General features: G+C 46.4%; 1 protein-coding gene across 2 annotated transcripts; it reads right to left on the bottom strand.

The window, feature by feature from the left end:
* Window positions 1-3056: 3056 nt before the first annotated feature.
* dhx58 (DEXH (Asp-Glu-X-His) box polypeptide 58) lies at window positions 3057-7542 on the bottom strand. 2 transcript variants are annotated; one of them, XM_068579075.1, is made up of 12 exons: window positions 7439-7542; window positions 7061-7238; window positions 6737-6941; window positions 6075-6265; window positions 5836-5949; window positions 5523-5655; window positions 5219-5404; window positions 4877-5127; window positions 4451-4762; window positions 4172-4362; window positions 3971-4064; window positions 3057-3861 (listed from the first exon to the last, which is right to left on the bottom strand). In XM_068579075.1, the coding sequence occupies exons 2-12, from the start codon at window positions 7235-7237 to the stop codon at window positions 3676-3678; spliced, it is 2040 nt and encodes a 679-aa protein (XP_068435176.1). In that variant the 5' UTR covers window position 7238; window positions 7439-7542; the 3' UTR covers window positions 3057-3675. The 2 variants fall into 2 exon arrangements, with proteins under 2 accessions (XP_068435176.1, XP_068435177.1); XM_068579076.1 differs by having other exon boundaries at window positions 7061-7241; window positions 7439-7527.
* Between the last annotated feature and the right edge of the window lie 15288 nt (window positions 7543-22830).

Here is a 22830-nt window from a genome sequence, read left to right as displayed (position 1 = left end):
TGACATTGGCCCCAAACAGGTGTGATTTCTGTCGGCAGCCAGGAAATGAACCTCGTGATGGACTTTGTAGTCCACTTCTAGAAATGTTGCCTTTCTTACATTGTATCCACAGACTACCTACAGTGCTTGCTTATTATATATATATATATATATATATATATATATATATATATATATATATATATATATATATATATATATAGAAGTGGAGGTTGACAAACCTCCCAAGGTATAAATCCCAAAATACATGTTTCCACTTACCTGTAGTGCTGCTTATCAATCTAGATGGTTGTGGAGCGAGTGGCTGAGGTTTGAAGCGATTGCCCGTCGACATGTCTGCCTTGTCTCGACTACATGGCACTCAGCTTGTGTTTCTCAAAGCGCAAAAAAAATAAAAACAACAATGTCTCTTTCCTGACAACATGACCCGGTTAATCAAGATATGCCAGAGATTTTATTGTGAGCGGTTTCATGTTGGAACTAGTTCAACAACTTAAGGCATCTAAAAACTTTTCTGCTTGTTCTGGCATGAAATGTTCTTTGTATCGAGGTATGTATGTGCCAGGGCTTGAAATGAAAGCTTGCCCGCTTACATTTTGCCTTCTTGCCTGGGACAAGTAGATTGCTGGTCAAGTGGAAAGATTCATCGAGTTGTCTGATCGGGCAAAGTGAAAAGTAAATGTGATCTGTATGAGAGGCAGTTATTCAGGGAAAATAAGCAGTTGGTAGATCGACATTCATGTTTCTAGTCGCTATCACCGATAATGCAACATTGTGAACCACAAAACCAATGGACTCGCCAAGAGGAGCGCTAGTAAACGTTAGCTGTTAGCAGCCAGCTGACAGCAGAGTCCTGCAGCATTGTCACATTTGGTTTCACTAACTTAATCATTCCATTGTATTGTAATCCATCCACACGCATAATCACGGTTTCCTCTCCTACCAACTGCACAGGGTCCCGATGTCGGATTGAGCTATATTATGATTATGGTGCATTCAAGCTCCAAACAGTACAAATATATATTTCACGTCAACAACACAGCAACACTAGTGAGGATATATTTTAACAATCTCATACAATGGAACAATTACGAGGTATCAGTACTGAGTATTAGTTTAAATCAGGAGCATAGGACCCTGGGAACATGTGCGATCGCTTAGCATGCTCACATAATGTTGGTCGAGGTTTCTATTAATATGTCAGCCAAAAAAGCCAGATGATAATAATGTATTACCAGCGTCCAATCATTACACGCCCACTCCAGTCGAGAACAGAGGACGGACTGCCATCAACACACCTGTTCATGCGTCATCCTGATTCAACGCCATGAATGGAACAACACGGTCATTGATTTAGAAAGACCAAATACATTAATTTTACTCGAGTATGATAAAGAGCAGCACGGGCTCATATTTGATAAAAGCAAAGGCTTGGCCTTTTTTTTTTTATCAGTTTTAATTATCAGTTTCAGCACCAACACGATTACAGTTGAGTTTCCCGTAGCTTAAATTTGGTTCAAACAAACCCCAAAAGATCTGAGGATCCCCAGAAACATGCAGAAAAGCTCCATCTTGCTTTCACATCTATAATGATACATAAATTGGACAAAGTCATATCATTTATTGGACATTTTAGAGATTGTGTCCATAGATTTGTAAAATCCTATGATGTCAGTCTCTCAGCTGTAAGACGTGCTTCTCCTCACCAACCAAGGAGTTTAGAAACAGACTGCAGTACTCATTCAATGGGACACATACAGGAGACAGATAGTCGCATGTGGGCTGGATGCCTTACGACAAGAGGCCTCCTATAAATGTGAGTGGCATCACTTAAATGCACGCATGCACAACACACCAGGTTGTCATCCTTTGCTCAACTACTCCAAGAAGCTTTAATTTCAGAAGAGAGCTAATTGCAATTAAGATGCACGGGGTGTTGAGCTGGGAAGTAGAAGGAAGTAATCAGTGTTGATTATAGAGCCTGAGCCTGATCAGAGTAAATCACACACTGTACGGCTCCACTCCGCCTGCGTGAATCAGAATCAGGAACGACACCGGAACAGAGCCGGTTTTTAGCGTGATTACATCCATGGCAGCGCCACTGACTCCAGATTTCGGCCAGATTTGAAAGGATTAGGGCACATGTGACACAGTGAGGTTGACCTAATCATGTCGTGCCCCGAGACGAAAATAAAGACGCGTTGTGTGGGTCAAACGGGAATCTGGCCAATACAGCTGCCAGCCTGAAATGAATGGCCTCCTCGCCAGTTGTTGAATTTTTGTTTTTGAAACCGCTCATTACAGCCGAAGCTGTGCTGCTGTATATCAAGCTTGACTCGTGGTCGTAAACACAGCAGCAAAATTAAGCTGTAAATAGCTTCAGCAGAGACTGTTTCATGCGATTAGCAGGCTAAATCTGTCTTTTGGGGATTGCTTAAATCAAGCTAAGGATTCAAGGTTTGCAGTAAAACACACCCTGTGTGTGAAATTATCATTTACAAGTATGATGTAACTGTTCCCCTATGTGGACTGTGTATGTGCTGTTGAATGGTGCAAGCTGGAATACATAAACCTGTATTGATCCATTGATGCAGAAGGAGCGTAGTGCGGAAGTCAAAATATTTCACTCACTCTAAGAGAAATGCTCTCGCAGACATCGCGGTTTATCTTTTCACATCAAACTATCCAAACACGCATAAAGATACAGCTGCAATAAAATAAACCAGTTTGTGGCAGAATTAATGTGAGGAAAGTAATAATATTCCCTTTCCTGTCAAGTAGGTACATTTATTTTCTTCCTCAGTCCCACATATCTGGAGGCTGCAACTGCAACCATCTTTCACAAAGAATGAACTGCTCTATTGAAGCACTTTAGGGAAAACGTGCCTTGCTCAAGGATACATCAGCAAAGTTTTGTGAGTGTGAGAAGAAAGTTACATGTTTATCTTCCTCAACCACATATTTACAGCAAATCTAAAGTAGAAAAATAGTCTTGATTTGCAAGTCAACACTGACACCTAGTGGTTAATATATGCACAAATAATTGAAAAGATCTGTTTGGCATTTTAAGATGAATGTTTATTTTATTGTCCATAAATTGTTATTACAAAATAGAAAACAGCAACAACAAAAAAAAAATGTAAACACTTGAATAAGTACATACATTATTTGAGATCATCAGTACACACAATATCCACGTACCATACACACGCATGCATAGTACATCCACCGTGATAAGTAAGTTAATCATTAAAAAGATCTTAAAATAGTTAAAAGAGAGTTCCTCTCTGTGATGACATGTCAAGCGTGCATGATGGTTAATGTTCATGTTACAGTAGAGCTCATTGCGCTCTTTGTTCATGTGCTTCAATTGGCATGAAGTGGAGGAAATATGCACAACAACGAGTTGTGCAAAGGGAGTTTGGACCGTGGGCGTAAACAAAGTCGCCACGCTAATTTCATGCATGATCGATGCGTAGCGGGTTTTAGCACACTGCTGCCTCACTGGCCCGGCAGCACAAGTCAATGCAAGCACGTGAGGAGGGAATTTTGAATGGAAAAGCCTGTGTTTGTGGACAATGACGCTCTCTCTAAACGATCACAGGCAATTGAACGCAGATAGAAAATGTACAGGTGTAGTAGGGGAAACCCACATGCCGCTCTCTTACTAGAGTCTCAATCAAAGAGGTCAGGAAAGTTGTTTTGGCGGTGCTCTTCCATGCTGAAGTCCTCGACAGTGAAAGAAACATCCTTCCACTTCTTCACAGTTGTCCTGCCATCAGGGGTCTCCAGGGCCAACTTGTTAATGGCTAGATTGGGCAGCAGCGCAACCTTCTTGTACTTCATCTCGAATCCCCACTTCTGTGAATTTAAAGAAGAATAAAAACAACACACCAACCAGACCAGTGCTGTTGACGACGTGCCTTGAGTAGAGCAGTCTTTAAATTAACTTTAAGTGCACCCAATGTACCTCGTTGCACTTGCGACAGTTGATCGTACGCCCGGGCTCCCAGTCGTCAAAACTCTTTTCTAGGATCACTACCCCGCCGACTTCGTAGTGTTTCCTAAGAGCAAAGATAAGCCATGATTAGAGTGGTTCATACCTTTTGTCAAGACTTCAGCCTGCATATGGTTTTGCATGTACTCTGGTACCACAAAGAGTTGAACTCACTCAAAGTCAGGGTTGACGTTGACATAGTGCACATTGTCAAGAAGTTTAACGTCACTGCCGGAGGCCACCGGCTTTAAACAGTTTCGGCACAAGAGCTGGACGCTAGCAGCAGCGTAGCGACTCCTCTTCTCTTTTTTGTTTCTTTCTGTAACTTTTCTGGAAAACACTGCCAGCGTTTGTAGCTCGGTTATCTGGAGACAGAGACGAACAAAAGGTGATGGCAGAAACACTAAGCAGCGAGAGCAAAGGACGAAGACGTCCAGAGTACGGCAGCCTCACCTTCGTACGAAACTCTCGAAAGCTCATATCTTGGACCTTGGCGATGGCCTGCCCAGTCAGCACTTCCAGATGTTCGTTGATGAGCTCCCGCCTCACTTCCCGTCCTCCTTTGTCGGCGACCACTGAATACTGGCTGTCTTTGGCTCTGGCACGTCCGCTCGCCTGCTGCTGGGCAATCTCATTTGTAAGCAGTCCATAGCGTACCACCAGGTTGCATTCAGGGATGTCAAGGCCTTCTTCCGCCACACTTGTGGCGATCAGGAGGTTGACAGTACCCTTTCGGAAATTGCGGATCGTGTCCGCCTGCTCGGTCTGCGAGGAAAGCATGCGAGAACTGAGTCATGCAAAACAGAAATGCATCTATAGAGTGAGCGTCGTGACTGAATCGGAATGACTTCATGCTTAATGGATTGTGTATTAACACACCAGCGTCATGTAAGTGATACCATTGCCGGCCCCGGTGAGGACGGCTGCCCTGATGCCAGCTTCCTGCAGGGCTTTATTTTTCAGAACCCAGTCATTCAGGCAATGGATGCTTTTACGTGTTTTACTGAAGAGGATTCCCTTTGATGTCTCACTTGGACCAAACTGTTTCAGCAGAGTGCTCTCGAGTTGGCCCATCTTCGGGTTCTCATAGCGAGAATCTCTCGCCAGTATCTCCATCTCCACCTGGTTCTCTGTGTTTAAGGACAGTGATGTTAATGTTGGCTTGTATGAACAAAATTGGGAGCTGAACATAAACATGTAACTCATATATTGGACTCCTACCTTGGAAAAGTCCCGTCAGGAAGAAGTCTGTGCCATCAATGGCTGTGATGAACTTGTTGATGTAGAACTCCTCCAGGGAGCGATACGCGTCCATCATACGCAGGGTGTCGTTGATGAGCAGGGCGTCGTTGTACTGTCTGAGGTGGAGAGCACATTGTGCTAGCAGTCTGTTGTCCTCTCTTACTCCTGATCCAAATATGCACAAATGAAGTACCAGCATCAACAGAAGCATCGCTTTCGCAAACACATTTGATTTACATTCAATTTGCCTCAATTTTTGCGTAAAAATACAACAAGTTCATACCTCGCTGCTCTAGTATCACCACATCTGCCTCATACTCTTGTGTGCCACACTCTCTCAGTTTGAAGTCTGGAGGAACCGTCATGTACTCATGGATCATCTGCATCATGCTCTTAAGATGATCCCCGAACGGATCCTAGAAGAACCAATGTTATGTTCTGTGATCATAACCGGATTCACGTTGTTTTGAAGTTGTTGTTTGTGTGAGCCAATATGAGCCAATGCAGATACAAAATAATGTATCTTGGTGTCTATCACAGCGTATGTTTTTAATTGGAAATGCTAGTTGTGTTAGCACAGAACAAATGTAGTTTACCTTTATCCTTTTCTCCACAATGTCAAAACTCTTGATGGGTCTGGGTACCTTCTGCTTCAGCTCGGCGACATAGTTTTTTGTTGAAACTATGGCTGAGTCCAGGTTGGCACAAATCTGAGAAGGAGAGTTCGATGATGATGATGATGATGAAGAAGAAGAGACTTGTGGGAGATTAGACAGACTCCCTCATATTAGTGAGACTTTCAGTAAAAGACTAAGATGAATAAATAAACCCTGACCTCCAGTACATGATCAACCGCCTTCAACAGGTTCTTTGCGCCCCCTGTTCCCGGTGAGGCCGTGAGACCCAGGATCTGTGGCAATGGTAAATCTTTTTTCAACTTTTTCTCCACGTAGCACGCCATCACCTTGTTGTAGACTGAGTCCTTGTGGGTGCCGTGACACTCGTCGATTATCAGTAGAGTGATGTCTGCAAGAGAGCATGGGTACAAGTTGTATTCATGAATCAATCAGAAAACCTACACCAATGCAGCCAGTCATCTCGACATTACAGTCACGGACGTTAAAGTGAGAGTCAGCAAGTGTGATTACTGGCAGTGGCAAGTGTGTTGCAAGTGCAGTGGTGGAGGAAGTACTGAAGCTTATTACTCAAGTAAAAGTACAAGTACCCAGGAAAATAAAAGTAAAAGTACTACATCAACAATCCTACTTAAGTAAAAGTAAAAAGTACTGACTTTTAAATATTAAAAGTACTCACGCAATGAGTTGTCTCTCAATGTCTAGGGCTTTACCATTTTTGATAACGAATGCAGATATAGCTCCTGGTAATACGTATGCCTCTACAGAAGTCCCTACTAGTAATAATTACAAGTCCTAGGTGTCCTAGTCCGAGGTGCTAGGGGGAGCCACAGACTTGCCAGTGCCACAAAGAGGTACTGACCTGAGAGCTCAACATGTTTGGTCTCCTCCATGCTCGTCATCGCATTGTACAAGATCTCTGCTGTGCAGATGACCACGTCGGATTTCTTCAACACTGGCCCAAAGAAGTCCTTCTCCTTACTCCCCCCACTCACTGGCACCAAGGTGTAGTCACGGCCCAGGTGAGGCTGGAACTCGTTTTTGTAATGTTGGTCGACAAGGTGAACCTACAATACATCAAAATGGAAGAAGAAAAAGAAAACATGGCATTGCATTTTATCCACACTACAAGTATTTGTATTATGATGAAAATGATTCCGCCCTGTCTGCCGTGTGCATTGTGTACCTTGTTTACCAGCACCACCACCTTGGCCTGCGGCGTCGTCTCCAGGTGTCTCTTGGCCACATACACGGCCGCGCGGGTCTTTCCGCCTCCCGTCGGCAGCCAGATGATGATGTTTTCTCCCTGAAGAGCCCTTTGGACCACTTCCTCCTGGTAGGAACGCAGCTTTAACTCTTCCATCCTGCTGACAACCCAATCAGAAGTACAATGTTGTGTGAGAGAGAGAGAGAGAGAAAGAGGACACGAGCGTATACCAGTACATCACAGGTGGGATCATGGACGCCACAACGTCGTAGAGTCGCTGAGAGAAAACAATGTTGAATCATATCGTGTATCTTTAAGCTGGTAAAAAAAAAAAGAAGTCATCCTTTATTAACTCACCTCTCAGCTGTGAGGCGTGTCCTGCCTCTCCTCGTCCTCTACCATCACACAGTGTCAGTGGAGGGTTTTTAAAGCCTGCCGATCAGCTGTGTGACGTGCTGAAGGGGAAACGAAAGTAAAAGCATGAACTCAGATGAATGGCGCTGCTGAGGGAGGCTCTGGAGCAACAACAGACACTTCTCTATGCAGGGACATGAACTACACAGACATTACATAGTTATATCACAACCTTTAAAAAAAACACTAACATTTGGAGTATATTGTATCCATATATGTATTCAATAAGTGGCTTACATCTGTGTTTGTTTGTAGAGTGTTGAAAACGTCCTGAGCTTGTGTGCATACTCCTTAAATGGGCCCTACGTGTTGTTCATTCTTTCAGGAAACTGAAACTTAATGTCGTGTTGAGGCAGGAAATAATTACTTTATCTGTTACCAATATAATTGGATTTTTTCTGCCCGTTTTCGAGTTCACTTTGCAAGTCATTGTTTGACAGGACTTGGGTAAAGAAGCTGTGTAAATGTGCACATAACCCTTTCAGAGTGACAAAGTAATGTAGAATAACAGATTGTAAATGACTTCTGGAGCAACCAGATGCACAGAAATAATATCAATAACCTGTATATAAATTCAGAAATTCTAAACTTAGAAATAATAATGAATAATATATTATAATATTACCATCCCTTTGTTAGCAAGGTAAATACATGCTATGTTTACAACTTTCTGGACTTGACTAGCTCTGCACCTTAAAACAAACTAGTCAGAGGGAGAGTCACAGGATCAATGCAAAAGTAGAAAATAAGCACAATGCCATAGTGGAAGAATTATCTTTCCTGTATGTAGAAGTATGGGGGAAATACATATAGTTAAGAATAAGGAAAAAGAATAAGAATAAGGATTAAGAATAAGGAAAAAGTATAATATACATATACTATAAACAATACACAGACAACTGGGGTTATTTTCTTCTTAAACGTATCGCACAAATACAATATTAACCATAATTTGCCTGTTCAAGTGATTCATCATGCAGACAGCTCTCAACATTCACCAAGTCGCTCTTTATCCAGGATCAGATGTGTGATCAAGAGAAACAAAACTAAAACCGGTGTGATGCGTCCACAGCAGCCTACTGAGGCAGTGACAGCGAAGGCTTGAACTGCACCCTCTCACAAACCCTTTATAATCTATATGTAATATGTATTTCTTTATTTAATTAATGTCAAGTTCTGTCAGCTGTTTAGTGCATTTCCCCACTTGAAAGGGATTGACCCATCCACTCGGATTTAACTGGACTTCACTCCAATGAAAAAAAACAACTTTTCCCTTTTTTATCTCCTTTTATTTTTGAGATTCAGTTCATGAAGTCGAAATTTTCCATTTCACTGAAAAAAAGCTCCCATTTAGCAAAGCTCCCTTTCCGCGACTAAGGGTGAAAAACCTTAAATAAAACAGAAAAAAGCCACATTTCAGAAAGCACCCTTTGTATGAAATCAAAACACCCGTGCCATCAACCCACACACAAGCGACATTTCACCGCATCAGCTGTGCCTCCACCAACATGTTTACAAACAATTAACGCTGCCACACGTAGATGTGCTGCGGAGGCGCGCCGCGCGTTCCAGCGCACCCGTCATTCTATATGGTGGCCATCACCAACAAAGTGTCTCTCCCTTACCGGCTGCCTCTCCGTGTCTGCAGATGTGTCTGTTCTTTCTGCACAGCGTCACGCTTCTCACGCTGTCAGATTTCTACTTTTCCCCGCAGCTACTTCCGGAGCCGATAGCTCCGCCCCCTTTTCAGGTGTCGGCAATAACGTTTCTAATTTCTGTTTATTATCTAGTCTACTTATTTATCTCCACATTATTTCTTTTTAATATATATACACACATATATATATTTTACTATAATCTAAATTCCACGTTTGACTTCACACCTCCCACTCGATCTCCCCATGGAACCACTGAGGAGATCGCCAACTTTCGAGGCAAACTGCAATTCCACTTGAGTTTTTAACGTCTACGTAGGGATGTTCTGGTCTTCAGTCGGTAGTAGGACAACCAACCGCCTGACGTCCCTGTGAAGAATAGTAGACTGGATCTTCTCCTTCTGTTCGCTTTGGACCGGACGACTTGCTCTTGCTTCCTTTGTTGGTCTCGTTAAGATATCTCTTAGGACGTCTTCTCGTTCTTTGACTGCGACGACTCCTGCCGAAGAGACTGCCTCCCACTTTGAGCTCTCTACGGCTCGATTTTGTCCCATGAACTTTTTTGCTGCTTTCCAGATCCATGCAATTGTTTTGACCAGTTGAGTCAAGCTACTGAAGCGCTTGACGTCCACGAGGTCTAGGACGGTTGATCCCGCTGGTGGTCTTCTTTGTTCAGTTCTTGCTCGGTGTCGATCTGACTCAGCTTCTTTCGCTTTGGCTCTCGTCGCAGCAGCAAATGTCTTTTTCTGCAGCTTGTTAATGCTCTCCCTGGCAGCGCTTGCTAGATCTTTTGCTGACTTGATTGGCCACTCACTTGCTGGTAGCTTTAGGAACTCAGGCCCATTTTGCCACTTTGACTCCTCATCCAGGTCTTTCGGGCTGGCCCCTCTGGTGATTATATCAGCGACGTTTTGCTGGCCAGAGGTCCACCACCAGTCGTGAATATTTGTGCTGTTTTGAATTTCTCCGATCCGATTTGCGAAGAACGTCTGATAGCCATAGCTTTCTCGCTGCACTGCACCGAGAACTGTTTGGCTATCGACAAGATGGTACCACCTTTCCGTCCGGATTCGGCTGTGCAGCTCAAAGTACTTCTTCAGCCTCGAGGCAAACACTGCCCCACAAATCTCTGCCTTCACAGCATCACCTTTACAGTCCAAGGGAGTTAACTTAGCTTTGGACTCTACCAGCCTAACAATTGGGCCTTGGTTCGAGTTCCATCTCAAATACATGACTGCTCCATAGCTATGTTCGCTTCCATCTGAGAATGTGATTGCCCAGGGTTTGTCAACATAGCATGGAGGTGTTAGTGCTCTGGTGAACATGATTTCTCCAAGCTGAATGTATTCTTCGAAGAGCCTAATTGCATCTTCCCGGAGGCCATCTGAGAGTGCTACATCCCATGTGTCTTTTACTGGACATTTTCCAGTCTTTGCTTCCTGGAACGCCCTTCGAACCAGAATAGCTCCCTTTTGCTTGGCAGGGGTTACCAGGCCGACTGGGTCATACAGCCCGGAAACCTGGCTGAGCAGTTCTCTCCTGGTAAGGGGATTGGGCATCTGGTCTCTGACCTGTCCATGGTGAAGGTCATGGCCACTTCTCATTTTCTTCTTTCTCTTCGAGAAATTGATAGCGGTCATGACGTGGAGTTTGTCCTCGTCCACCATGTAGCCAAGTCCGAGCGCCTTATTATCATCCTCACCCATTTGGTTTGGCAGGACCAAAATCTTTGTCTCGGCCCTTGCCTGCCCGTCCTTCCGACCAGTCCTCTCATCTTGCCCAGAAAAGACCCACGGCTTCAGTACATCAACCACCAGGAAAGATTTCCTTGAATGGTGGAAATGGGACAGTATTGGTGCAGCATGTGAGCCGAAGTGCGGGGGTTGCCGCTGTGGGAAATGCCAGCCAGGCGGCAAAGGAATGACTCTTGCTGAGGAGAGGGAGGTCGAACTGATAAAGGAAGGCCTCACCTATGTCAAAAGCGATAGCCACAGCAAGGATCCCCATTGGCACTCCAGGTATCCTTGGCTAGAAGATCCAGCCTCTCTGCCTGACAACAGAAGGGCAGTCGAGGCTACATTTCTGAGAACAGAAAAGCAGCTAGCCAAGGAACCAGAGTGGAAGGTTGCCTATGCTGAGCAAGTGCATGACATGGTTGACCGAAGGGCGGCAATCAAATTGACAAAGGACGAAATAAAGGACTGGAAAGGACCAGTGTGGTATGTGAGTCACCTCATTGCTCCTAACCCACACTCTGTCACAACCCCAGTCAGACTTGTGTGGAACAGCAGCCAGAAGTGCAAAGGGGTGAGCTTGAATGACCTACTGATGAAAGGACCAGATGTCCTCAACCAGATCCGCGCTGTCCTGCTAAGATTCAGGTGTGGGGTACATGCTGCCCTGGGTGATGTCAAGAAAATGTACAACTCTGTTTGGTTGGAGGACCGAGAGGTACATCTGCATAGATTCCTCTGGCGCGATTCAGAAGATCAAGAGCTGGCTGAATATGCAATCACGAGAGTAAACATTGGGGACAAGCCAGCGGGGTGCATTGCGCAGCTGGCAATGCGTGAGACTGCCAACCTTGCACGTTTCATCCACCTCAGCGTGGAGCGCCAGGTGCTCCAGGAAGACAGCTATGTTGATGACATTCTTACATCCCACAATAACCTGGACCAGCTTAAAACCATCACAGAAAATATAGAGCAGATCCTGGGAGCTGGCGGTTTCGAACTGAAGCCGTGGGTCTTTTCTGGGCAAGATGAGAGGACTGGTCGGAAGGACGGGCAGGCAAGGGCCGAGACAAAGATTTTGGTCCTGCCAAACCAAATGGGTGAGGATGATAATAAGGCGCTCGGACTTGGCTACATGGTGGACGAGGACAAACTCCACGTCATGACCGCTATCAATTTCTCGAAGAGAAAGAAGAAAATGAGAAGTGGCCATGACCTTCACCATGGACAGGTCAGAGACCAGATGCCCAATCCCCTTACCAGGAGAGAACTGCTCAGCCAGGTTTCCGGGCTGTATGACCCAGTCGGCCTGGTAACCCCTGCCAAGCAAAAGGGAGCTATTCTGGTTCGAAGGGCGTTCCAGGAAGCAAAGACTGGAAAATGTCCAGTAAAAGACACATGGGATGTAGCACTCTCAGATGGCCTCCGGGAAGATGCAATTAGGCTCTTCGAAGAATACATTCAGCTTGGAGAAATCATGTTCACCAGAGCACTAACACCTCCATGCTATGTTGACAAACCCTGGGCAATCACATTCTCAGATGGAAGCGAACATAGCTATGGAGCAGTCATGTATTTGAGATGGAACTCGAACCAAGGCCCAATTGTTAGGCTGGTAGAGTCCAAAGCTAAGTTAACTCCCTTGGACTGTAAAGGTGATGCTGTGAAGGCAGAGATTTGTGGGGCAGTGTTTGCCTCGAGGCTGAAGAAGTACTTTGAGCTGCACAGCCGAATCCGGACGGAAAGGTGGTACCATCTTGTCGATAGCCAAACAGTTCTCGGTGCAGTGCAGCGAGAAAGCTATGGCTATCAGACGTTCTTCGCAAATCGGATCGGAGAAATTCAAAACAGCACAAATATTCACGACTGGTGGTGGACCTCTGGCCAGCAAAACGTCGCTGATATAATCACCAGAGGGGCCAGCCCGAAAGACCTGGATGAGGAGTCAAAGTGGCAAAATGGGCCTGAGTTCCTAAAGCTACCAGCAAGTGAGTGGCCAATCAAGTCAGCAAAAGATCTAGCAAGCGCTGCCAGGGAGAGCATTAACAAGCTGCAGAAAAAGACATTTGCTGCTGCGACGAGAGCCAAAGCGAAAGAAGCTGAGTCAGATCGACACCGAGCAAGAACTGAACAAAGAAGACCACCAGCGGGATCAACCGTCCTAGACCTCGTGGACGTCAAGCGCTTCAGTAGCTTGACTCAACTGGTCAAAACAATTGCATGGATCTGGAAAGCAGCAAAAAAGTTCATGGGACAAAATCGAGCCGTAGAGAGCTCAAAGTGGGAGGCAGTCTCTTCGGCAGGAGTCGTCGCAGTCAAAGAACGAGAAGACGTCCTAAGAGATATCTTTCTTGCGATGCAAGAAGGCGCAACCTTCCCGAGCACCACGACAGACAGACTGGTAGTCTATAAGGAGGAAGACTCCGGGCTATTAGTTTGTGGTGGGCGAGTGCAAATCTTCAAAGAAGATCAAGTGGCAGTCCCTATCCTACCCTATAGCACATGGGTATCCACACTGCTTGCTCGGGAGGCCCACCAAGAGAGTCACGATGGAGTGGCTGGAACCCTGCTCAAGATGAGAAAGAGGGCATGGGTCATACGAGGAAGGAGGATCGCCCAAAAGGTTGTTGATGGCTGCATAATCTGCAGGAAGGCAAAGGCAAGAAAATGTCAACAAGTAATGGGTGACTTGCCGCCTGAAAGAACAGAACCTTCTGCGCCTTTCAAATTCACAACCATAGACCTATTTGGACCATACCAAGTCAAGGATGATGTGAAGAAGAGAGTGAAACTAAAAGTCTGGGGCGTGGTCTTCTGCTGCATGGCCAGTAGAGCCATCCACACAGAGTTGGTAAACACAGTATCAACAGAAGGGTTCCTGATGGCCTACCAAAGATTCACAGCAATCAGAGGACACCCAAGGAAGATCTGGTCAGACCCAGGCACCAATTTCATTGGAGCAAAACCAGTCTTGGAGGAGCTTTACAGGTTTCTGGACAGCCTAAACAAACCAGCCTTGTTTGAGAACGCGGCCAAAAATGGGACGGAATGGATGTGGAAAATCAACCCAGCTGACTCGCCACACAGGAATGGTGCTGCTGAAGCTGCTGTACGCATCATAAAGAGAGCACTCCAGACCCTTGGAAGGGAGCCCAAGCAAGTGCATCTGCTCATAAGCCACAGGGAAGGACAACTAGCCCCACAACGGATCAAAGCTGTCGGAGACCTTGTACTGTGGGACGGACCACTAGGGAAGACTGTGGGCGGAACGCATCCTGACCTCTTTGAGGAGCTCCATATATCAGCCCATATGTCCAAAACACACTTTGCAAGGTCAATGAGAGCGGCAGCTGTAAGGTATGAGGAACTCACCAGCGTCAAGTCAAGTACATCAACCACCAGGAAAGATTTCCTTGAATGGTGGAAATGGGACAGTATTGGTGCAGCATGTGAGCCGAAGTGCGGGGGTTGCCGCTGTGGGAAATGCCAGCCAGGCGGCAAAGGAATGACTCTTGCTGAGGAGAGGGAGGTCGAACTGATAAAGGAAGGCCTCACCTATGTCAAAAGCGATAGCCACAGCAAGGATCCCCATTGGCACTCCAGGTATCCTTGGCTAGAAGATCCAGCCTCTCTGCCTGACAACAGAAGGGCAGTCGAGGCTACATTTCTGAGAACAGAAAAGCAGCTAGCCAAGGAACCAGAGTGGAAGGTTGCCTATGCTGAGCAAGTGCATGACATGGTTGACCGAAGGGCGGCAATCAAATTGACAAAGGACGAAATAAAGGACTGGAAAGGACCAGTGTGGTATGTGAGTCACCTCATTGCTCCTAACCCACACTCTGTCACAACCCCAGTCAGACTTGTGTGGAACAGCAGCCAGAAGTGCAAAGGGGTGAGCTTGAATGACCTACTGATGAAAGGACCAGATGTCCTCAACCAGATCCGCGCTGTCCTGCTAAGATTCAGGTGTGGGGTACATGCTGCCCTGGGTGATGTCAAGAAAATGTACAACTCTGTTTGGTTGGAGGACCGAGAGGTACATCTGCATAGATTCCTCTGGCGCGATTCAGAAGATCAAGAGCTGGCTGAATATGCAATCACGAGAGTAAACATTGGGGACAAGCCAGCGGGGTGCATTGCGCAGCTGGCAATGCGTGAGACTGCCAACCTTGCACGTTTCATCCACCTCAGCGTGGAGCGCCAGGTGCTCCAGGAAGACAGCTATGTTGATGACATTCTTACATCCCACAATAACCTGGACCAGCTTAAAACCATCACAGAAAATATAGAGCAGATCCTGGGAGCTGGCGGTTTCGAACTGAAGCCGTGGGTCTTTTCTGGGCAAGATGAGAGGACTGGTCGGAAGGACGGGCAGGCAAGGGCCGAGACAAAGATTTTGGTCCTGCCAAACCAAATGGGTGAGGATGATAATAAGGCGCTCGGACTTGGCTACATGGTGGACGAGGACAAACTCCACGTCATGACCGCTATCAATTTCTCGAAGAGAAAGAAGAAAATGAGAAGTGGCCATGACCTTCACCATGGACAGGTCAGAGACCAGATGCCCAATCCCCTTACCAGGAGAGAACTGCTCAGCCAGGTTTCCGGGCTGTATGACCCAGTCGGCCTGGTAACCCCTGCCAAGCAAAAGGGAGCTATTCTGGTTCGAAGGGCGTTCCAGGAAGCAAAGACTGGAAAATGTCCAGTAAAAGACACATGGGATGTAGCACTCTCAGATGGCCTCCGGGAAGATGCAATTGGGCGCTCATTGGCCAGGTTGGCTGCTATGTGAAGAGTTGTCTGGAACTCGCTGTATGTGAGCTCGGACTCCCTTCCAAGGGTCTGGAGTGCTCTCTTTATGATGCGTACAGCAGCTTCAGCAGCACCATTCCTGTGTGGCGAGTCAGCTGGGTTGATTTTCCACATCCATTCCGTCCCATTTTTGGCCGCGTTCTCAAACAAGGCTGGTTTGTTTAGGCTGTCCAGAAACCTGTAAAGCTCCTCCAAGACTGGTTTTGCTCCAATGAAATTGGTGCCTGGGTCTGACCAGATCTTCCTTGGGTGTCCTCTGATTGCTGTGAATCTTTGGTAGGCCATCAGGAACCCTTCTGTTGATACTGTGTTTACCAACTCTGTGTGGATGGCTCTACTGGCCATGCAGCAGAAGACCACGCCCCAGACTTTTAGTTTCACTCTCTTCTTCACATCATCCTTGACTTGGTATGGTCCAAATAGGTCTATGGTTGTGAATTTGAAAGGCGCAGAAGGTTCTGTTCTTTCAGGCGGCAAGTCACCCATTACTTGTTGACATTTTCTTGCCTTTGCCTTCCTGCAGATTATGCAGCCATCAACAACCTTTTGGGCGATCCTCCTTCCTCGTATGACCCATGCCCTCTTTCTCATCTTGAGCAGGGTTCCAGCCACTCCATCGTGACTCTCTTGGTGGGCCTCCCGAGCAAGCAGTGTGGATACCCATGTGCTATAGGGTAGGATAGGGACTGCCACTTGATCTTCTTTGAAGATTTGCACTCGCCCACCACAAACTAATAGCCCGGAGTCTTCCTCCTTATAGACTACCAGTCTGTCTGTCGTGGTGCTCGGGAAGGTTGCGCCTTCTTGCATCGCAAGAAAGATATCTCTTAGGACGTCTTCTCGTTCTTTGACTGCGACGACTCCTGCCGAAGAGACTGCCTCCCACTTTGAGCTCTCTACGGCTCGATTTTGTCCCATGAACTTTTTTGCTGCTTTCCAGATCCATGCAATTGTTTTGACCAGTTGAGTCAAGCTACTGAAGCGCTTGACGTCCACGAGGTCTAGGACGGTTGATCCCGCTGGTGGTCTTCTTTGTTCAGTTCTTGCTCGGTGTCGATCTGACTCAGCTTCTTTCGCTTTGGCTCTCGTCGCAGCAGCAAATGTCTTTTTCTGCAGCTTGTTAATGCTCTCCCTGGCAGCGCTTGCTAGATCTTTTGCTGACTTGATTGGCCACTCACTTGCTGGTAGCTTTAGGAACTCAGGCCCATTTTGCCACTTTGACTCCTCATCCAGGTCTTTCGGGCTGGCCCCTCTGGTGATTATATCAGCGACGTTTTGCTGGCCAGAGGTCCACCACCAGTCGTGAATATTTGTGCTGTTTTGAATTTCTCCGATCCGATTTGCGAAGAACGTCTGATAGCCATAGCTTTCTCGCTGCACTGCACCGAGAACTGTTTGGCTATCGACAAGATGGTACCACCTTTCCGTCCGGATTCGGCTGTGCAGCTCAAAGTACTTCTTCAGCCTCGAGGCAAACACTGCCCCACAAATCTCTGCCTTCACAGCATCACCTTTACAGTCCAAGGGAGTTAACTTAGCTTTGGACTCTACCAGCCTAACAATTGGGCCTTGGTTCGAGTTCCATCTCAAATACATGACTGCTCCATAGCTATGTTCGCTTCCATCTGAGAATGTGATTGCCCAGGGTTTGTCAACATAGCATGGAGGTGTTAGTGCTCTGGTGAACATGATTTCTCCAAGCTGAATGTATTCTTCGAAGAGCCTAATTGCATCTTCCCGGAGGCCATCTGAGAGTGCTACATCCCATGTGTCTTTTACTGGACATTTTCCAGTCTTTGCTTCCTGGAACGCCCTTCGAACCAGAATAGCTCCCTTTTGCTTGGCAGGGGTTACCAGGCCGACTGGGTCATACAGCCCGGAAACCTGGCTGAGCAGTTCTCTCCTGGTAAGGGGATTGGGCATCTGGTCTCTGACCTGTCCATGGTGAAGGTCATGGCCACTTCTCATTTTCTTCTTTCTCTTCGAGAAATTGATAGCGGTCATGACGTGGAGTTTGTCCTCGTCCACCATGTAGCCAAGTCCGAGCGCCTTATTATCATCCTCACCCATTTGGTTTGGCAGGACCAAAATCTTTGTCTCGGCCCTTGCCTGCCCGTCCTTCCGACCAGTCCTCTCATCTTGCCCAGAAAAGACCCACGGCTTCAGTTCGAAACCGCCAGCTCCCAGGATCTGCTCTATATTTTCTGTGATGGTTTTAAGCTGGTCCAGGTTATTGTGGGATGTAAGAATGTCATCAACATAGCTGTCTTCCTGGAGCACCTGGCGCTCCACGCTGAGGTGGATGAAACGTGCAAGGTTGGCAGTCTCACGCATTGCCAGCTGCGCAATGCACCCCGCTGGCTTGTCCCCAATGTTTACTCTCGTGATTGCATATTCAGCCAGCTCTTGATCTTCTGAATCGCGCCAGAGGAATCTATGCAGATGTACCTCTCGGTCCTCCAACCAAACAGAGTTGTACATTTTCTTGACATCACCCAGGGCAGCATGTACCCCACACCTGAATCTTAGCAGGACAGCGCGGATCTGGTTGAGGACATCTGGTCCTTTCATCAGTAGGTCATTCAAGCTCACCCCTTTGCACTTCTGGCTGCTGTTCCACACAAGTCTGACTGGGGTTGTGACAGAGTGTGGGTTAGGAGCAATGAGGTGACTCACATACCACACTGGTCCTTTCCAGTCCTTTATTTCGTCCTTTGTCAATTTGATTGCCGCCCTTCGGTCAACCATGTCATGCACTTGCTCAGCATAGGCAACCTTCCACTCTGGTTCCTTGGCTAGCTGCTTTTCTGTTCTCAGAAATGTAGCCTCGACTGCCCTTCTGTTGTCAGGCAGAGAGGCTGGATCTTCTAGCCAAGGATACCTGGAGTGCCAATGGGGATCCTTGCTGTGGCTATCGCTTTTGACATAGGTGAGGCCTTCCTTTATCAGTTCGACCTCCCTCTCCTCAGCAAGAGTCATTCCTTTGCCGCCTGGCTGGCATTTCCCACAGCGGCAACCCCCGCACTTCGGCTCACATGCTGCACCAATACTGTCCCATTTCCACCATTCAAGGAAATCTTTCCTGGTGGTTGATGTACTTGACTTGACGCTGGTGAGTTCCTCATACCTTACAGCTGCCGCTCTCATTGACCTTGCAAAGTGTGTTTTGGACATATGGGCTGATATATGGAGCTCCTCAAAGAGGTCAGGATGCGTTCCGCCCACAGTCTTCCCTAGTGGTCCGTCCCACAGTACAAGGTCTCCGACAGCTTTGATCCGTTGTGGGGCTAGTTGTCCTTCCCTGTGGCTTATGAGCAGATGCACTTGCTTGGGTCTCACAAGTTCATTTTGTGGTATGTTTGGAAAAAAGCTTTGCAGCTGCTCTGGCGTCACATTCCTGTGGACATTTGCTATTCTGTCCAGCCCATAGCAAACCATTTGCTGGGTCCTGAGCGTGCCCTTGGAAGTCCTCACTCTGATCCTTAGAAGGTACCGCTTCGTTTCCACTCGAACCTTCATCCCTCCAACTCCATGGACCACAAGTGTAACTTCCTCCCTCCTGAGGTTCAGTTTGCTTGCCATACAGTGGGTTATATAATTAGTGTCGGAGGCCAAATCAATTAATGTCCCGATTTTTTGACCAGCGTTTGAGGTGACCTCGAGGAGCATCATAAGCACTGGTAGTTCCTCCAGCCCACTCTCCACAAGAAGACCTGGTGGATCCTTTGTGGTGCTGAGCACTCTCGACGTAGCGTTGGAGAACACATCCCGACATTGCTTTGCCAATTCTGGTGAAAGCTTCTTGAGGAACTCCTCCTGATCTTCCGTATGTCTCCTCCTGCTTGTATCCCTCCCTGGGCCGCATCTGTGCTTTTTCTCTGTGATGCTGCTTCTTCTCCCTGTAGCATTAGGGCACAGTGAGAAATGATGCTCAGGAGCGTGCTCTTCTTTGCAGGCTTGGCTCTTACATAGAAAGTCAGTTTTACAGTATGAAGCGTCCTCATGAACTTCAAGGCATCTCTTGCATGCTCCCAATCTTCTTACTGCAGCCGTCTTCTCGGCTAGTCTCAGTGCACGGAACTGGTTGCAAAAGTAGAGTTTTTTCTTATGCTTTCCGTCACCACAGACTACGCACCCCAACTGGTCATCTTCTGATTTGGTAGACTTGGTTCTAGCATATCTTGGCTCGGTTCTGGTCTCTTTCCTATTCGGCTCTTCCTCTCTTAGCTGCTCGAGCTGCTCATATATGCTCTCTTGCGCTTTGAGGAATGCCAGGAGACTGTCAAAACGATTCCCTGCTGCCACCGCGTTCCTCCTGTCAGCGACATAGACGAGCCATTCCTTCTTTAGAGTTTCTGGAAGTTTACTCTCTATTGATTTCGCTACCAGAGGATTTTTAATTGCACCCGTGTCCCCAAGGTCGCTCAAATCCTGAAGCGCCTTTTCCACGGCTTGGATCAGCTCCACTATCTTTCGTGGCTGATGACTTTTGGCAGCTGGCATTCTCTGCAACTCCTCCACTATATCAATAGCAATAGCAATTTTATTGCCATAGCGGTTCTCCAGGACGCGGAAAATGTCAACTGCAGTGTTATAGCTGGTCAGGCGAAGGTCTCTTGCGATTCTCTCATCAAGACTGTCCAGTAGCTGAAACTTTCTCACCTCTCTCGAGCCGGTTGGCTCACCTTGCTTCTGGAGCGCTTCCCAGTCCTTTTTCCACCTGTGGAAATCACGTTTATTTCCCGTAAACTTTGGCAGGGCTATTGGTTTCAGTCTGATGGTGGCCGCCGTGGGCTCAAGTGGCCTCTGACCCTCCTCCTCTTTCCTGTCCTCCATGTAGTCAGCCTTCTTGGAAATCAATTTGGGAAGGAGGAGCTCCAACCTCTTCATACGGCTCTGAAATTCCTTCTGCTCATTCGGTGGGATCCATTGTTTCCACCGACTACACGCCTCTTTTGCGGTCTTTACCAGTCCCTGCAGGTGGTTGAGCATGAAGTTGTATGCCTCCTGGCTACCATCGGGCCGTGCATCAGCGGCATGTTCACACACTTCCTCTGCTGCCTGCACTGCTGTTGATAATTCAACCTCTCCGAAGTTATCCCAGAGTGCCTCCTGAATCAGACTTTTGACCTCTCGTAGTTTTTCATCACACTCATTGAAGGTTTTTGCTATGTCGGCTTTCTGCTGTTTACTTAGCACAGCATCTTCCTCCGGTTCCAGCTCCGCCTCCAGTTCTGTAATGAATCCAGTCTCCACATCTTCATTTGCGCACATGACTTTTTCAGCTTCTTTTATGACGTTCTTGAAACTGTCTACGAGCTCCTTTTCAGACATTTCTCTATAGGTTCTGGTTATGCTATTGACTAAGCGTGTAAATAATCTTTTTGCTGTAGTCCGCTCCACCTTAAGTTGCTCAACTGACTTCTCAGCAGCTTGATCCGCCATGTTTGAATCCGCTCAGTCGATGATTACAGTTGAGAAGATGTGTACTACTTCAATGCTTCATATGCGTTCACTTGATTGTCTTCTTTCCCCAGGATTCCAGTTTATTGCTTCTGCTGTTCCAGCTCAAGCTCCCAGATTTCCTTCTCCTGGTTTTCCAGACTTTCCCGTTATTGGTCCAGTTACTGGTCGCACGGTTTTTCACTGTCAAGTTCTGTCAGCTGTTTAGTGCATTTCCCCACTTGAAAGGGATTGACCCATCCACTCGGATTTAACTGGACTTCACTCCAATGAAAAAAAACAACTTTTCCCTTTTTTATCTCCTTTTATTTTTGAGATTCAGTTCATGAAGTCGAAATTTTCCATTTCACTGAAAAAAAGCTCCCATTTAGCAAAGCTCCCTTTCCGCGACTAAGGGTGAAAAACCTTAAATAAAACAGAAAAAAGCCACATTTCAGAAAGCACCCTTTGTATGAAATCAAAACACCCGTGCCATCAACCCACACACAAGCGACATTTCACCGCATCAGCTGTGCCTCCACCAACATGTTTACAAACAATTAACGCTGCCACACGTAGATGTGCTGCGGAGGCGCGCCGCGCGTTCCAGCGCACCCGTCATTCTATATGGTGGCCATCACCAACAAAGTGTCTCTCCCTTACCGGCTGCCTCTCCGTGTCTGCAGATGTGTCTGTTCTTTCTGCACAGCGTCACGCTTCTCACGCTGTCAGATTTCTACTTTTCCCCGCAGCTACTTCCGGAGCCGATAGCTCCGCCCCCTTTTCAGGTGTCGGCAATAACGTTTCTAATTTCTGTTTATTATCTAGTCTACTTATTTATCTCCACATTATTTCTTTTTAATATATATACACACATATATATATTTTACTATAATCTAAATTCCACGTTTGACTTCACAATTAAATTAAATGCTATTTTATTGTGTTGGAATTAAGTATTTTCCATAGTTAATATTTGTATGTTTACTCTGTAACTTTGCTTGCTGCTACCAACAAATTGAACCCTAGGGATGAATAAAGTATACATATCTATATATTTTTATATGTGGCTTTCAGTTGGATGTTTCCTGAAACCTCGTGGCGCCTGACCCAAACTCAGATGTCATGCTGCTGGCACCTATTTCCTGCACTCCAGCGTCAGCGCTTCATATAGTTGCTCTGTGTGTTCGTAAAACAAATCTTCTCTGCTTCCTCCTCTGAATACCACTGCCGATCAATAACATACACCACGGGACCTTCACTTACAACAACACAGGAAATCCAAAAGCAGAGAAGAAATCTGAGAGCAGAAATCAGTCCAAGCAACAAAATGTGAGCGCAAGCGAATAGTTTGAGCAGAAATAGAGCAAATCCAAGTGCCGGCAGGGCGTGAGGACAGGTTTTGAAGGGCAGCAGTGTGTCATGTTCTCAAATTGAAAGAACATGCTTTTGAATAAAAGCTCCATATCTCCAGAAGTACTGCAGGAATACAGACCGTTAATCGGGAATAGTTTACTTACCTGTAAATATAAATATTTTATCCTGTTTAATTGTAATTCATTACATATACATTCTAGAGTTAAACCCAAAATGTGGATATTTGTAGCAAATTTGAAGAAATTCAAGCTCACCCTAGAAACTTTAAGATAACTGTTATATTACTCTGTAAAATATATCATCTATGACAATGTGG

This window comes from Clinocottus analis, unplaced genomic scaffold (assembly GCF_023055335.1).
Source record: "Clinocottus analis isolate CAN_PGR_092001 unplaced genomic scaffold, fCliAna1.0.p SCAF_16, whole genome shotgun sequence".
In the NCBI taxonomy this organism is placed as follows: domain Eukaryota; kingdom Metazoa; phylum Chordata; class Actinopteri; order Perciformes; family Cottidae; genus Clinocottus; species Clinocottus analis.
Note: the sequence above shows the minus strand (reverse complement) of the source record. Positions and strands in the feature narration are given on the sequence as shown.